This window comes from Takifugu rubripes, chromosome 21, assembly GCF_901000725.2.
Source record: "Takifugu rubripes chromosome 21, fTakRub1.2, whole genome shotgun sequence".
NCBI classification, from domain to species: Eukaryota; Metazoa; Chordata; class Actinopteri; order Tetraodontiformes; family Tetraodontidae; genus Takifugu; species Takifugu rubripes.
In genome coordinates, this window is record NC_042305.1 from 5,722,975 (window position 1) to 5,740,781 (window position 17,807).

General features: G+C 42.5%; 1 protein-coding gene across 3 annotated transcripts in view; it reads left to right on the top strand.

Annotated features, from left to right (window-relative positions):
• Nucleotides 1–17,807, top strand: part of adgra2 (adhesion G protein-coupled receptor A2) — a 53,118-nt gene that overhangs the window by 19,896 nt on the left and 15,415 nt on the right. Inside the window, exons 2-6 of one of the 3 annotated variants that reach the window (XM_029829007.1) lie at nucleotides 7,047–7,118; nucleotides 14,568–14,639; nucleotides 16,951–17,022; nucleotides 17,114–17,185; nucleotides 17,400–17,563. In XM_029829007.1, coding sequence (XP_029684867.1) covers nucleotides 7,047–7,118; nucleotides 14,568–14,639; nucleotides 16,951–17,022; nucleotides 17,114–17,185; nucleotides 17,400–17,563 — 452 coding nt within the window. The remainder of the gene's footprint in view (nucleotides 1–7,046; nucleotides 7,119–14,567; nucleotides 14,640–16,950; nucleotides 17,023–17,113; nucleotides 17,186–17,399; nucleotides 17,564–17,807) is intronic. The other 2 variants (XM_029829008.1, XM_029829009.1) reach the window with 2 other exon arrangements.

The window sequence follows — 17,807 nt, forward strand, 5'->3', positions numbered from 1 at the left end:
TCTCATCAGAGAGGTGACATTCCATGTCCCTAGAGCCAGTTTCTGCAGCCAGGGATCAGACCGCCTAGGTCCCTGCCTTCGGCCGCTACCCAACACACAATGCACCTGACCCCCCTTGGCCCCTCCTGCAGGTTCCCACGGAAAAGGGGCCCCCTTGTTGCTTCTTCGGGCTGTGCCCGGCCGAACTCCATGGGCAGAGGTCTGGCCACCAGGCGCTCGCCAACGTGCCCCTTCCCCAATTTTATGTCATTTTATTTTGTTTTTCCGACCATTAATATTTATACCCCCTTAAAATCTACAACTCATCATCCCAAAAAGTTTCATTTAAATATTTTGTGGGGCACCTTCTTTATAAAATGTGCTATACATATATAAACTGGATTGGATTGGCTGATCATACTATTCAGTTAGGTCATTTTTCAATAAACAGATTGACAGTATTTAGCAGCAGCTTGCCTCTAATATTGCTTCAATTTTACCCGTACCAACTTTCCAAATCCCATCCTTCCTAAATTGATAAAACAAAGGTTCTTTCTGGCACCAAAATGCAAGGACAAAAAACTTCTCCATTTTCATTGATGATGTCACAGTTTCCCCGTCCCAACGTACTAACAGTCTGGGTATCATCCCTGACAGTATTCTCTCAATCCAGTCCCATATCCATTATATTGCTCTGTCAGCTTCTTAAAATCATCATACCTCTCCCCTGTATTACGAACTGCAGACATGAATCAAGACCCTAAATGCTTACACACAAGATAGGGTGAAGTTGAAAACAAGTTTACTGAGGTCCAAGTTCTGAACAGAGCCAAAGGGTGCAGGTGAGAAACACACACAGTCAGATTGGAGCAGGCATCCGAGAGACGATCTGCTTTTTTGTAGCGTGTCCCACATGGAGAAACATCAAAGCACTTTGGGGTATCTCTTCTCTTCTCTTCTCTTCTCTTCTCTTCTCTTCTCTTCTCTTCTCTTCTCTTCTCTTCTCTTCTCTTCTCTTCTCTTCTCTGGGTGAGACGTGTGAGAGCGGAGGAGCGAGTGAGTGGAAAACCGTGCAAAAGCGCTATTTTTCCTATTCTTTCTTGTGTGCGAGTGAATGCTAGATAATATAGTTTAATTTATTGTGGTGTTTGCAAGTTTATATTAGTTTATCGAATGTTTGTGTGAGTGTGTGGGGCGGCCAACGCCGGTTTAACCGGCTTGAGTCGGAAGGTGGGAGTCAAGGTGGGTGCGGGCTCCATGCTTAGTGTGGAGGAGGTGGCGCTGGCTGTGGGCCAAAAAATTGGCCACAGCTCAATCAAATCTGCCGCCCGCATGAATAGGGTGGTGGTGTTGTTCCTTGAAAAGGTGGAACAAGTCAACAAGTTGGTGGAGATGGGGATCACTGTGGGCGGACAGTTCGTCCAGGTAACTCCGCTAACACAGCCGGTGGCACGGATTACACTGTCCAATGTGCCGCCGTTCATTAGCGATGAGTTCCTGGTACGGGAGCTGTCTCGGCATGGGAAAGTGGTGTCTCCCATCCGAAAAATGTTGTCTGGCTGTAAGTCACCGCTGCTGAGACACGTAGTGTCTCACCGCAGGCAGGTGCACATGATCCTCAACAATAGGGCGGAGGAATTTAATTATCGTTTCATCGTTTGGGTAGACGATTTTGATTATACCCTTTTTGCAACTTCCTCCGCCCTCAAGTGCTTTAATTGTAATGAGGAGGGTCATCTCGCCAGGGCTTGTCCGAGCCGCGTGGCCTCGGACGCGCAGGCGTCGGTGGCTCAGCGCGGAAGGAAGCTCCGCTGCCCCGGATGGAGCGACAGCAGAGTCGTAGATGGAGGAGAAGCGGGACGAGTTTGTGCGTGAGAGTGAGGTGAGTGGAGAGAGCAAGATTGTGGAGATGGTGGTAGAAATGAATGGTGAGAGTGGTGAATCAGGGGGGAAGGTGGATTTAACTGGGGAGGTGTGTGATCTGAGTGGTGTGATGAGTGAGGTGGTGTGTGATTCAAATGAACTGGGGGAAAATGGTGAGGTGATGGGTGAAACAGTCGAACTTGGTGAGGCAGGAGAGACTGGAGACAGGATCCAAACGGGTGAGCAGGGTACAGTGGGTCAGGTGATGGGTGGACTCGATGGGCCAGGGATAGCGGCTGGTGAACGGGGTGAAAGAGAAGTGAGCACAGGTGAGCGGGGCGAGGGAGGAGTGAGCACAGGGGAGCAAGGTGAGGGAGCAGTGAGCACAGGTGAGCGGGGTGAGGGAGGAGTGAGCACAGGGGAGCGTGGTGAGGAAGCAGTGAGCGCAGGTGAGGGCACGAGTGGCGCGTCCAAGTGGTGGCTTGTTCCCGCAAAGCGGCGGAACAAGCGGAAAAGCGCCATGAAGGACAAGGGGGGCAAGACCAGAAGGCTGGAGGATACAGCAGTAGATACAGACACCAGCGACTGCAGGTCTATATCGGACGGCAGCGAACTGTCCGGCACAATGCCAGAGGGGCAGGAAATTGACCTGTACCCCTCAAGCTTGTTTAAAAAATTCCTTACCCAGACCAAGGGCATGAAAGGTCTTGATCTGGGAACATATTTCCCTGACAGGCTCCGTTTTATCCGGTCAGCAAGCTTTTTAATTAGAAATAAGGCAACGTCAGGCCTCACCGACCCTGAAATTTACAGGCTAAGGAAACACATGGGCAAAGCAAGAAAACAGCAAAATTGAAAAAATATCTTACTGTGGTTTCTTGTACTTATTTTTTACTGTCTTTGATTTTAATCTTTTCCCTTGGCATGAACATATTCAAAATGGGAACGTTGAATGTCAACGGAGCCAGGGACGCAAGAAAACGGGCACTAGTGTTCGGCACAGCAAAAAGAAAACGCATTGATGTCCTGTTCCTCCAGGAGACCCACAGCGACTGCGGCATAGAAGCGGACTGGGAGAAGGAGTGGGAAGGACAGGTGCTGCTGAGCCACAACACCACCCTCAGTGGTGGAGTGGGCCTCCTTTTTTCAAGGTGCTTCACTCCATCGTCCCTGGAGGTGGAGCATGTGGTGAGGGGACGGTGTTTGATGGTGAAAGCGCGCCTCCAAAACCACTCCTTGGTTTTTATTAATATTTATGCTCCCACCAACGGTACAGACAGGAAGAGCTTTTTAGAAAAAATCGGCACTGTTTTAAATGGTTGTGGGGATGATTTTTTATTCCTGGGTGGAGACTTTAATTGCACCGAGTGTTTTTTAGACCGCAACCATGCAGAGCCTCATCCAGCCTCGCAACATTGTCTGAGACAGCTGGCCTATTCTCATGGCCTCGTGGATGTGTGGAGGAGGATGCACGCAGACAACAGGCAATACACTTGGTCCCACTTGAGTGAGGGTAGGATCTCCTCGGCCAGACTTGACCGATTTTATTGTTTTAAACATCATTTTAGTGTTTTTAGGAGCTGTAGCATCACGCCAGTCGGCTTTACAGACCACTCGTTGGTTTTAGGCGAAGTCGCCGTGAAGAACATCTTGCCCAAGAGTGCATACTGGCATTTTAATTCCAGCTTAGCTCAAGACAACAGTTTTAGAGATGTTTTACGGCACTTCTGGTTGGGGTTTCGAGAGAGAAAATCCGATTTTACTTGCCTAAGACAGTGGTGGGACCATGGAAAAGTAGAGATACAGCTCCTGTGCCAGCAGTATACTCTCAATGCCACGCAGGTCGATCAAAGACCTGGAGATGGAGATAGTGGAACTAGAGGCGATTGGCAGCTCCACAGGAGATCGAGGGTGTATTGAAATCCTCCAATCCAAAAAAATGGCCTTGGCCAGCCTGCTGGACAGTCAGGTACAGGGTGCACTGGTCAGGTCCCGGATTCAAGACCTCACTGAGATGGATGCTCCCTCTAGTTTCTTCTTTGGGCTGGAGAAAAAGCATGGATGGAACCTAATAATCCATTCACTGTTTTCGAGCACAGGGCGGGAACTCGTGGAGCCGGGCCAGATAAGGCAGCGAGCGGTGGAGTTATTTTCCTCCCTGTATGAGAGTGAGTATCGCAGGGATGACGGCCTGTTCCATGAGTTCTGCGGGGACCTTCCTCGGGTCTCTGAGGAGGCAAACTCGCGGCTGGACAGGCCGTTGCAACTCGATGAGCTCCACGCAGCCCTGCTCAGCATGAAGGGAAGGAAGTCTCCAGGTGTCGATGGGCTCACAGTAGAGTTCTTTAAAGCCTACTGGGACATTGTGGCCCACGACATGCTGGAGGTCTTTAATGAAAGCCTGGCCTCGGGTTCCCTGCCATTGTCCTGCAGGAGAGCGGTGGTCACCCTCCTGCCAAAAAAGGGCAACCTGCAGGAGATCAAGAACTGGCGCCCTGTGTCTCTACAGTGTGTGGATTATAGGATTCTGTCCAAGACTTTGGCCTCCAGGCTGAGGGAAGCTATGGAGCAGGTCATCCACCGGGACCAGACTTACTGTGTGCCCGGCAGGTCCATAGTAGATAATGTCCACCTAATTCGAGATGTTTTGGAAGTCCCCAGATCATTGGACGTTGATACTGGTCTCATTTCGCTAGACCAGGAAAAGGCTTTTGACCGGGTTGAACACCAGTTCCTCTGGAAGGTGATGGAGAGGTTCGGGTTCAGCCCTGGCTTTATAGCGATGATCCGCGTCCTGTACTGTGACATTGCGAGTATGCTGAAGTTTAATGGCAGTCTGTGTGCTCCCTTCAGAGTGCGTAGAGGCGTCCGGCAGGGCTGTGCCCTCTCTGGAATGCTCTACGCTCTCTTCCTCGAACCCCTTCTCTCTAGGGTCCGTGCAAACGTGGATGGCCTGTTTTTACCGTCCTTTTACAGAAAAATTGTGTTATCTGCCTACGCAGATGATCTAATAGTAATGGTGCGCAGCCAGAGGGACGTAGATGTTTTATCTAATTTAACAGTTTTATTCAACCGCCTGTCCGCGGCCAGGGTCAACTGGCAGAAGAGTGAGGCCCTGGCCGTTGGCAGGTGGACAAATGGTCTGCTGGTCCTTCCCCAGGACCTTGCCTGGCGGAGGGACGGCCTAAAGTACCTCGGTGTTTTTATTGGAGATGAAGAAACTGAAAAGAAAAATTGGCTCAACACGTTGGAAAAGGTAGACGGAAAAATTCAAAAATGGAAATGGCTCCTCCCTCGCATGTCGTACAGAGGCAGAACTCTTGTCCTCAATAACCTGGTGGCCTCTGTGCTCTGGCACCGGCTCAGTTGCATGGAGCCACCCTCGGGGCTACTAGCACAACTGCAGACCTTCTTTTGGGACGGCATGCATTGGGTCCAGCAGGGGGTGTTGTACTTGCCCAGAGAGGAGGGAGGACAGGGCCTCATCCACCTGGCCAGCAGGACCGCCGCTTTTAGAATACCGTTTTTACAGAGGTTTTTAACAGGGCCGGCGGACCTAATGTGGAGAGATGTGGCCAGATGTGTCTTCAGACGGGTGAGTAACTTGGGGCTGGATGATGCTCTGTTTTTATCTGACTTTAAATTTGCAAAGTTAAATGGGCTACCTCTTATCAAAGTGTTGTTAAGGCATGGGCCCTTTTTAAAGTTGAGAAAAGAACCAGCTCTGAATCTCTGTATTGGCTGCTAAGGGAACCCACGGTGCACGGAGCCAGGCTGGATGTCTCGGCCGAAGCCCCGCCGAGGCTGACGGCTGCACTGTGGCGGACCCGGATCCTACTCCTCCAGCACGTAGTGGCCGTGGCAGGGCCAGACCTAACGGGCGCGGAGGCAGTGGGTTCCCTGTTAGGCATCCGCTCTACCCAGGCAGCTGAGGGGGTGCTTCGGCTATGGAGGAACAGACTCAGCACGAGAGAGAGGCGTATTCTTGAGGACTACGGCCAGGGGACCGAACCCGACAGCGAGGACCCCTTCCCGGAGATCAGGCTGGTTGCCCACCTCGGGAATCTAGACGGTCCTCTCCTCAGACCAGCAAAGACCTTCTCCCTGGTAGCAGTCGATAAGAAGACCCTATACAACGACTGTGTGAGGGTACTAAACAGGAGAGGACTGTCGAACAGGAGCACCAGCATGTGGGCCGATCGACTGGGAGGGGATGGAGCCCGCCCCTGCTGGAGGGTCCTTTACAAGCCGCCCCTGAAGAAGAGGACCGGGGACCTCCAGTGGAGGATCCTACATGGGGCTGTCGCCTTGAACGCTCTCCTCTCCAGAATGAACACTGCTGTGTCGGACCAGTGCCCGTTTTGTTCCGGGCGAGAGACTGTGGTCCACGCGTACAGTGAGTGTGAGAGGCTCACTGTACTTTTTAATGTCATGAAGGGTGTTTTTAATGGTTTTAAGGAAACCTTTTCTATTAGAACTTTTATTTTTGGCGCAGGTTACAACTCAAAAGCCGCTCGCAACAAGTGGCAACTCCTGAATTTTATCTGTGGTGAGGCAAAAATGGCAATTTACGTCTCCAGGAAGAACAAAATTTCAAAAACTGGGGATAGTGAGGCCGCCTCTGTATGGCGCTGTAATGTCCGGTGCAGGCTGACGTTGGAGTTTGGGTTTTATAAAATGATGAACGACCTCGGCAAATTCCAGGACATATGGTGTCACAAAAATGTTTTATGCACTGTGACAGAGGATCTTTTGCACTTTGCACACCCCCTGGTGGGATAAATTGTATTGTATTGTTGATTTCTTAATATTTATTTATTTATTTATCTATTTTTATTGTGGTTGGTGGTATCATTATTATTATAACTATTGTTATTGTTATTATGATTACTATTATTATTGTTATCATTATTATTATTATTACTATTATTGTTCTGTGGGTTTTCTAAACAGTGCGTTTTGTGGCCCTGTGTAAATTTGTGAATTAAAGTATTTTGTAAAAATCAAAATCTCTTCTCTCCTCTCCTCTCCTCTCCTCTCCTCTCCTCTCCTCTCCTCTCCTCTCCTCTCCTCTCCTCTCCTCTCCTCTCCTCTCCTCTCGACTCTCCCCCAGCAGCAATGGAGATGTCTTAAAAAGCAACATATTTGAGTTTAGCATCATCATTTTCAGAGAAGTGCACTAACAGTACTGTTTTTTATTGCAGGATTCTGAGCCACAACAAAATCCATGCTCTGAGAAATGGATCATTCCTTGGACTTAATTTTTTGGTGAAACTGTGAGTACTCTATTGTTATAGCTATTATTTCTGTTCTGCAGACATCAATATATACATTTCATATAGATGCGGCTTTTAAGAGATAAAATCGGATGAAAAACTTGTAGCTTATCCTGATGGACTTTGTAAACAGGTAAATGCTTCTGTTTTTGGGAATTGTCAGCTTCTTTCCAGCAAAGAGAATGCTACAGCCAGACCGGCTATAATGGCATTTAGTATGTTGAAACATTCATGGAAATACACTACAGTCCATTATCAAGGAAGCCTCCACTCCTCTAGATAAGAAAATGCTTTGAGTTTACATTCAACAATTTATTTATAACAATTTAGACAACAACAACTTGTAATTAAAAGTCCTGGAAATATTGGTTGAAAAGGAGTTAATCAGCCTCATTTAACTCATTGAACAATATCAGCCTCTGCTGGCTCATGGACACGCTGGTGGAGGTCTGGTCTCGCACTCTAACCACACATCTGCGCTCATGCTAAAAGTGCTTTCTGGTAGGAAAAATGCTAGGTTGACATTCACTGGCACAGTGCTGAAAGGTTTTGAAATGAAGGTAAGTTTACAATTAACCCTTTGCATTTCATAGTTTAGTTTTGGCTGTCTTGTTCTCCCATTTCGGTTTGTCTTATTGGGCCTTATTTCCATCATTGCCTCTACATATGTTCATCATTTTGGAGCAGTAGTGAATAGTTACTGTTATTATGTGGTGTTATAATCAAAGGCCAGGTCATGAGGTCTGAGTAAATGCACATCAAGGATTTACACTGCATTCTTTCCTGAAGAGGAGAAACACACTGCTAAATTTATTCTCATACAATCTCACTCTTGGACTGTGATCTTTCCTAGTATAGAAATGTTCTCATTTTCCTTTCCAGTTAAAGGTTTTTGGCTAACAGACACAGTTGAGCTGTGTGATCTGTCTGATCTGTGGGTGCTGATTGAGGAAGCCATCGAGTGTTGTTCAGTCAGCAGTCAGCATACTGTATACAGCCCTTTCTTTGGAGTAAACCTCCTCAGTCTGCTGCCTTGATAACTTGCCAATCCACCCAGTACAGCAGAGCTTTTTTTCTGGACTACTGTCAATTTTAAACAAATTTGCTACATTTTGATAAGGCAATACTGTACTGTTCAGAAGTCTTGTTAGAGGACTAGTGGAGTCAAACTCGGCTTCTACATTACAACTTGCCATCCCCAAAATAGCCAGTGAAGTTTGGGAATTGAATTAAGTATATTGACCAAATTATTACATTGAATTATAAATATTAGAACTTTCCTGATTATAAGATTAAAAAAAGACATTGTTGCTCCTTTATTTATTCCGCTCTTAACAGGATTTTAGTTTTGATTATTTCTGACTGCTGAAGATATATAAGATAACTGTTTGTCATACTTAGTAAAATTGTACAAAATTGTCTTGTCCTTTGTTACCAGCTACTACTACACTACTTCCACTCAAAATACCTCTATGTGTCTATGGTTGGCTGCAGACACCAACAGGCATTTATTACAGTACTTGGGCTGCTATATAAGCATATCCACTGCTGTACACACACCCCTTTTTTATGAGACCTCGCTGTGCCAATACCAAGCCAGGACCCTTATGAGTTTTGGACATATCCCGGCAGTCTTCTCTGATTAGAGTCAGTGTAATGAGAATAATGAGCAAGGAGGGCTGGGGCAGTCTTGCTCTCATCCAATTAGGGCCCAATGCACCATAGGACACAGGACAGGCAAGGCATGAGGGGCCCTCATTCTGAGCTCTGTTCACCCAACAGGGAGAGAGAGCAGAGAGCAGCAGTGATAATGGATAAAGGAATAGCAAGCTGCTCGCTTAGCTTGCTTGTAATTAATGCTGGTTGAGCAACAAGAATTAAAGCTGCAGGCAACATTGTTTGGGAGCAGAAAATTTCACACAGGGCTTGCTTCGTTTTACTAGCAGGTGGGATTATGTCTGTAAGAGAATATTACTGTGTGTACATATATACAGTATATCACTGAGGCTAAAATCATTAAGAAAACATTGGGGAGGTGAGCTTGCACTGTTTTGTTTTGTATTTGCTTCTAATGTCAGCAGTATTGGCATTATGCAATATTGCATAGTGCAACATTCACATAGTACACTCCAAATATGAAGACTTTTGAAGGGTGCTATAGCTAAAAACAAATATGGAAATTTACATGTGTTTGGGTCAGAATTTTGGTCAAACATACATGGGTGACAACAATTTTTCCATTTCTGGTAGGACATTCAAAAGTTGAATTTTCACAATAGTGTCTTAAACGTTTTGTTGGCCTCTTCACCCCATTTGAGGTGAATATGCTCAACACACATGGAGCAGGCTATCACAATGCAAACCATGACATTTCCAACCAGCGGGCAGGACTATATCTATTACTGCAAATTATAACATATATTTGTCCAGGCCGAGACCACAGAGATATGATCTTTGACCCTGGTTCTACAATGCACATCTAAGTTACAGCCACTTCCTGTTTTATGGTGAGAGATGAAAATTTACCTGTCTACCACACCCCCACCTGCTTATCAAAATTTAAAGCTTCATAATATGTATAATATGTAAAATATGAAGACAATCCAATCAAATCTCTAAGAAAAATCCTGCAAAAACAAGAGAGCCTTGCACCAGTTGGGGCCGGGGTCCTAATTAAAGGAAGTTTGCATTGAAATCATTAAGATACATTTTGTATGAGCTTGTGCAGGCAAGTTTTAGGAACATCTCTGCATGATGGAAAACATACACTCTCAATGTAGTGCATTTAAAAATACTCAGACCAATTCATTACTTGTTTTGATAAAATCAAGTTTGATACAGGGAGGCGGCCCACAGAGTCATTGCCCAAATCACTCTATTCTGAGCAGCTAAAGGTTAGCGAGTCCCTTATTGATGATAGTAAAGGAGTGAGAGAAGGAGGGAAAGACCAAGAGAGATAGTGGAGGAAAAGACTATCTTGAAGAATATCTTGAATTAGAGATTCTCGTATGTGGGAGACAAACAACATTTCCACACAAATTAAATTACTTTAAAGTTGGTGGGGAAGCAAGAAGTGGGCACATAAACATAGTGGAGATGGTGTGTATATACAAAAGACCGTCTCCTGGTTGACATCATACCAATCCACCATACTGTGCACGGGCCATTGGACTTTGTTTAAGTAGTGTCACCAAATGAGAGTGCATGACATTATGGCGTGGAATGGGTGAGGAAGGGGTTAAGCATGCTTTGAGTGGAAACAGAAACAGGAGGGGGGCTTCTTTAGTTGATAGGTTCCAGATGTCTCTTTCAGATAAAGTGAAGGAACAGGACATGATGGTGTTGTGAACATGGCTTAGTCATGGCTATAAGAGTTTATTAAAACAATGGAAAAACCACCGTAAACCCATTAACAAAATGTTAAATTTACATGCAAAAGTCTCACACACATTAATACAGTTTCAAAGGTATCATCCTTTCAGAGGCACTGAATTTTTCACTCTTATATATCTTTCTTTCTTCGATCTTACTTATCCCCCAACACATACACACACACACAAACACGAACGTACTTCCGATTGTTTCTTAAAGTTTATTTTTAACTCTCCCCTCTCCCAGTTCAACGTTTCTCCCCTTCCCATAGTAGATGTTATAGTCCACCTACTGTTTGAGCATTAATTGGCAGCCATTCAATGATAGATGAAGTGTGTTTGTTCCTGTTTCCCTTCTAGCCATTGAGAGTGTTGTGTATTGTTTGAACCCAGTGTTTATTCAGAAAGGCTTTGAGGCTACTTTAGATTGTTTAACAGAATATAACTGTCAACTGTTTCCAGCTTTTCACTTTTCAGAAACCTGTTTTTATGGACTGTGTTGTGGCTATTAAACTGGCATATACGGTAGTATGTTATGATCTAGAGTTCATCTGACTAATGCCATATATTGACTTTGATACTTTATGATCACTTTAAAACGAGCAGCTTTGTAAATTGATAAAGCTGCTCCACCACCATTATTTAAAAGATTGAAGAAATAATGGTGACAGATTTCCTCTTTTGACCAAAGAAATGCATCATTAAAAAAGAAACATTAAAATGGAAATAAAATATTTCTCATTAATTCTACTAATAGACCTTAGGTTGATGTTGCTATTGATTTTGTAGCATTTGAAATTGTAGCATTTGTTTGAATATAATATAGTGGATGATTGAGTGTTCATTGTGTAGTTTTGAAGGGGAATATTTTGAATGGCTGGCAGCACATTACATAAATATACTAGAATGGTGTTATTTGTACCTTTGACGTCATGGCTGCACCATTTGTTGCCAGATGACAAAAGTTGATTAGGTAATATTCGTAATTCCAAGAGAGCTCAGGGGAGGGGCTTGTGTTACAGGGCCCCATTGTAAGCTTGTGTCCTGACAGAAGTGTGCACAGCCAAATGTCATGTCACTCTGAATTCTGGCTAGCAAAGTAGCACAAGCTTGCAAAATTAACAGCAAATGAAACGAAAAATTAATGAGGCATGGGCTCTGCATCCTGACAAAAAATGACATGCAAAACAATGATGGTTTTCTCACAGCTGTTATTTGCTTTGCATTATCATAGAAGTGCAAATAAATGGTTGTAATTGGTCTAGTAATGCTTTCTATTTCCATTTTTAAAAAATCAAGAAATTCTTGATTTCAGTCTGCTGGTAATAAGCCAGCATTTCAGGCTTCCGGTCATTTTCCCAGTACCCTCCAGGGCCATGGCTAAAATGTTTTACGATTACTATCCTCTTGCTGCCATAAAGACATGTCTCTACTCTCCTGACTACATAGGGGCCGGGTGCCCATCCCTTAAACCTACAGTGAAGTAACTCTTCAGATTGGGCAAGGCCCATTACCATTATAAACTTAGAATGGGTGAGAATTAAAAATAGATTCTTATTGGCAGCTGCTGCTGTTAGCCCATCTGTAGCAAACAGTGGCCACTTCTGTGTCCGGAAGCAGGATTGAGTCTGTATAGGTCACTTGTGTGGGGTGGATAAAGTGCTGCACTCCCAAAGTTACTGAAAGAGCACACAACAATCATGCACATGTACACAATGTACACCACAATTAGTAAAAGTGAGGTACATGCTGCTGAAGATAATTTAAAAATTGTAGTGCTTCTTTGGAGTGTTCCGTCTATTGCATAATTCTTCTGCCTGGAGTAACCTAGAGAAAGCTGTTGTCATCGGTATCAAGGCCACTGAACTATGAAGCTGCTGTCAGGCTTTGGTTCTTTCTATTACAGATGGCACACAGGCAGTCATTAACTGCTGTATAGGAGGACTTCCTAAAGCTATATTTTCTGCATGCAGTATGTTTGAAATATGGTTGGCAGGAAATCTGAGGTTGATATAAGGATGAGTGAAATTGATCCAACTCTGTATGGAATACTTGATTTGAATATATTTATTTTCAGGTACCATTGAGCAAGGTAGTGAACCCCCAAATGGTCATGTAGGTCCCTGCAATGAGCTGGTGACTCGTTTAGGGGAGTATGCTTCTTTTGCCCATATACAGCTGGGATAGACTCCAGCACTTCTACCCCCAAGACCCCAAAAGGGATATAGCAGTAAAGGAAAACAAACAAATACTTTACTAAAATACTTTAATTTCCAACACATTAAATAATATTTGATTATACTTCCTTTTTTTCCTCCATGTCCTCCAAGTAAAGATAGAAAGGAACACAGCTAAATTCTCCATCAAAAAGTTCACAAAATTTTAAGACCTTTTATCTACCATCCATCCATCCATCCATCCATCCATCCATCCATCCATCCATCCATCCATTCATTCATTCATTCATTCATTGATTCATTCATTGTCAGTTTAGTGTTTTAAAAATCCATCCACACTCCTGTCATCTGAAATTGTTTTCATTTCCTGTAACATGTAATTATGGTGTCACAAATATCAGGGAAAAGCAAAGCCAAATGACACTGCTTAACTGAGAGGGAAATGTTTGATTGCATTGTATTAAGTAAATTGTCTAATTTTAACTATATTCCTCGTTTGATATGTAGATGCTTTATATGACCACCAAGTGTTAAACTTTATCCTCAGTATTCCTATACTTTCAATCTTGTTTATATTTTTAAGTTCAACATCTTCAACTACATGTCTGGGTCCATATATGAAGGTCAGAATCCCACATTCCACACATGATATAATTTCAGTCATTTTCAATTTAAAACTCTTTTCAAGAGTCACAGAGTGTTGTTGGTACATTGTTGTTGGTACATTGTTAAGGAGATGGGCACAGTTCAGCTTTTTTAATGTGAAGCTTCACAGTGTTTCTATCATTGTAATCTACTATGTACGTAATCCAATTGTAAGCAATGGTGCAACAAGCGTGTGGACACAAAGTGAAATCCTACATTTTTGCTGTCAACTAAATTCTTATCATTCTGCACAATCCTTGGTGTGGTCTTGCATACCACAATGGCATCTTGGACATATTCAAGAAAGATGAGAAAAAATACCTAAAATGCAGCCATACCAGTGATGTTTTCTTGCTCTAAATTCTAACAAATTAAATAGTATTGAAGTGTCTGATGGAAACAATGACTTTCTTTAGGATGAAGGGTCACACCACAGCCCATTCCAAATACCATCGGTCTTTTGAGACATCTTGAGCCCACTATTCCCACCTGGGCAATAAGAAATTTAATTTGAATTTGAACCAGTGATGAAAGTGATGAAAATCGGCTTCTGGCTGAAGAACTCAACTCACAAGTAATGTGGTGGACAAGACAAGGGAGAGAAAAGGGCAGCAACAGTATAAAATTAGCCCCTCAAAGGTCATTCATCACGGGATTACTAATTTTTAAACAACCTCAAAAATGACAGAAACTCTTGCAGTTTCGCCTTCATTTATTCATATTGTTTATCTGCATTGAAAGGCCAGGATTTTGAAAGGGGTTTTGCACAAATCTGCAAACATACCACTCTAAAACTCAAAAGCATGTTAAATCAATATAAAAAGAAGCTATAAAAAGAAGCTATAAAATGAGTTTTACAGTGTTGTGGATACGTTTTTTATTCAATAGAAACAAATGTATAAAATAGCACAACGGGTACCCATATCGATGTATAACATTTGTATCTTTCATGCTTGTGTCTGTCCTAGTTTGGAACAATTCCAGCCCACAGTTTTTCATTCTTGTCATTCACATCTGCTCTCTCAACAAATTACTATACAAGAAATGTGTAGTACTCACCAAGATGAGTTTGTTAGATTAATTTAAATGTGTATAATGCAAGATTTAAGTGGAGGAATTAACTTTCATATATGTAAAATTACCTCAAAGGAAAGTGTCAATCTGATCTCTTTATCGACATTGTTACTCCCTTTATTGGTATTTATTAATCCCTTTATTTTTACTGCTCATTTAGCTAATATTTTCTCTACCTGCAGGGATTTGAAGCACAACCTAATCAGCAGAATCATGCCAGGAGCTTTTTTAGGCCTTTCAAAGCTTCGGAAACTGTAAGTAGACGTAAATGTGACTCACATTTTTTTGGGGGTCAGTACATTAAAGATGGTAATTATGGGCCACACCAGTTGTCCTTTTAACATTTCACCATAAAAATCCATGAGGAAGTAAGTCAGCGAGGTGAGCGGTCAAGATGGTTGCAACATAGGTGCTTATCTGTCTTTTCGCTCTGACTGGTCACTTAAAAGGTTTGTGCTTAAACAACCAATTTAGTATCAATACTCATATTAGGTGGCATATGAGTAATATTATTGTTGAGTTGAAAGCAACCCTAATTCCAGAATAATAATAATATTAAGATACAGGGTTATAATAGTTATTTGGACCTTTTATTGTCTTCATTTAGCTCCAAAACAGTGCTCAAAGCTTTGATTTTCCTTATTTCTTTAACATTTCTCAAGTTATGCTACAAGTGCTTTTACAATGGACAATTCACCATTAATGCAAAGCTAAAGGTAACTTTCTCCACACTTATTGGATTGATTGATTGCTTGATTGCATGCTTGCTTGATTGATTGATTGATTGATTGTTTTTTTGTTTGTTTGAATATACAACATCTTCACTGAGACATAAGTTGTTTGCATGTTACTTGGGGCCCTAATTGATTTCATTTCAAGTTTGATATATTGTTGAATGTGAAAGGAAATGGGTCTCCTTTTCCCTTCTTTCTCAAAGTCCCAGCCACTATAGGAACTTTGTAACTGAAACAATGCTGTTACAATATAGTCAGTTCTATAAATAGTTAAAAGCTTCTGTCTGAACTAAAACCAGATTTCCCTTCTCTCAAAATCATGTTAGGTAAAGCTAAAATCTTTATCATTACCATTTTGTGTGAGCCAGTTTAGAAGGCTATAAATTACCCATCAAATGAGGGTTTTTTTTCTAGTATCAAGTTGTTTAAAGATGATACTGTTTTCTCAAATATTTTCTCTTCCTATGTTTTATGGATTTTACATTTTTACATTTATTATCATGTCACTAAATGTTACTATAAAAAGAGATATTGTTCTGCAGTGGAGAACTGATGCAGATTTAAATTCGAATTGTGCTTTCCAAAACTGGATGTAAAAAAAAGCATGTTAAAAAAAAAAAACACACAAGATAATTTTGTTTTAACTCTCTCCTAAAAATTGGCTCGAAAGGGTACCACCTCATTCTAACTTCACTTTTTAACTTTAACAATCTTTCAATACATTCAGTTGTTCCAGTTCATTTGGAGTCCAGTGACTGCATCTTTTCATCTGCAGAGGTCCACTACACAGCTGCAGACATCCCTTCCCCCTGCCAGATCCATCCTTAAATCAAGAAAACTCATATTTGCATTTGAATAGACACACTAAGCCTATAATTGCCATAAAACACATAGTACTAGCTAGATCATTTTGCTGCAAAGCACAACTGTGTCCCCAGACACCACAAACAAATTAAAAATCACACACACAAAAATGTGTTTAATCTGCAATGGAACTGCAGTAGCATCTTTCAGTTGCTGCCATCACGAGTCGATCCTGATCCCTCCCTGGGTCTCCTCCATCACTGGCCTCCCTTTATTCAAGTCAATTGCTAGCTCCTCTGGGTGGACCACCCCGTGCCAGTTCTGTGTGCTTTTTTTGCAGCTCAAAATGTACAGAAATTCATTGTCAGCACAAAACAAATCCTTCACTTCATTTGATAATCGCTATTTAGGCCACACAAAAGTAACTTCCCAGACTGCAATAGAGTTTTATATATTCTTGTGTTTTTGCATCCAGAGATGTGCAAGGGGCCGTCGCTGCAAGGGAAACAAAAAAAGGGGAAATAAACACATGTTTTGGACAGCTCTCTGGTGTGTAGAGCATCGCAAAATCTGCCCCGACTAAAGTTGTCCACCAAACTCGGATGTGCACGGTAGAAAATAGACCCAGCTTGTATCCCCACTGATGACAAGCCTATGCTAAAGTTCAGTCCAGTTTATAAACTATTTAGTTAGCTTTCCAACAGGAAAATATATGCATGTTTGATTACAAAATATCTAACTGCTGCAGGAAATGTTAAAATTACACATTTTGTAAAATTAGGAATAATGTAATTATTCCATGCTTAGGGCTGCTTTATTTGGTGATTTCCTCCAAAATTTTAGAATAATTGGAGATCCTAGATTGGCACTGAATGTGACTATCCTTGCTTTACAAGAAGCATTTAACAGAAAATGGATGGATGCATCGCAAATTTATTAACGACAAAATATCACAAGTATTTCTGAGATTATTCCACTTGCTTTAAAAATAATTAAAGCATTCCCTCATTTTTTCCTGCTTTTTTAGTGACTTGTCCAACAACCGCATTGGCTGCCTGACTGTGAATGTATTCCAGGGATTAACTAATCTCACAAAACTGTAAGAGAAGGATACGATGATTTTATTAAAATATTGTTTGCACTTTAGAGGTACTCGATTGAGTTACATTTGAATGTGTGTGTTTTGTTAGGAATCTCTCTGGCAACATCATACCAACCATTGATCAAGGAGTGTTTCAAGAGCTGCCATCCCTTAAACTAGTGTAAGTGTTAAAATGTTGGCCAGCCAACAAATTCACAGCACGCATATCTGAAACAATGTATGTAACAATGATGTAATTTGAACTAACATTACGTCTAAAGAATTAATGAGAGGAATAAGAAACAGAAAATGCCGGGGGAAAAAACAAAATAGTGTGGCTGAATCTCTGGAGTATGTCATTAGAGTTGTAACATCTCCAGTGAACATCTCCTCAGGAACTTTAACTCAGACTTCCTGACGTGCGACTGCAGCCTGCACTGGGTCCCCAGGTTCTTTCACAGCAGTTCAGCCCGTTTGGGGGAAGAAACCCTGTGTGCATTCCCCAGAAGTCTCAGGGGAAAACAGTTGCGTGGACTCAAAGAAAACCAGCTGAGTTGTGGTAAGATTATTTGAATAATGCAGTTTAACACTTTGCTACAAAGAACATAGTTATGTGTTTTATTACGCTCGCTGTGTCTGAAAACACACTCGTTCCCTATTCACTACTCACTACATGGGGGACATGGATTGAGTGAACTACGTAGTGCACTGAATTTAAAATGATCATTCAGACACTTCGGCGCACGCAAAATGACGTCATGGTGTCGCATAATAATTACGACCCCGGTCGACGGTAAAAGTGG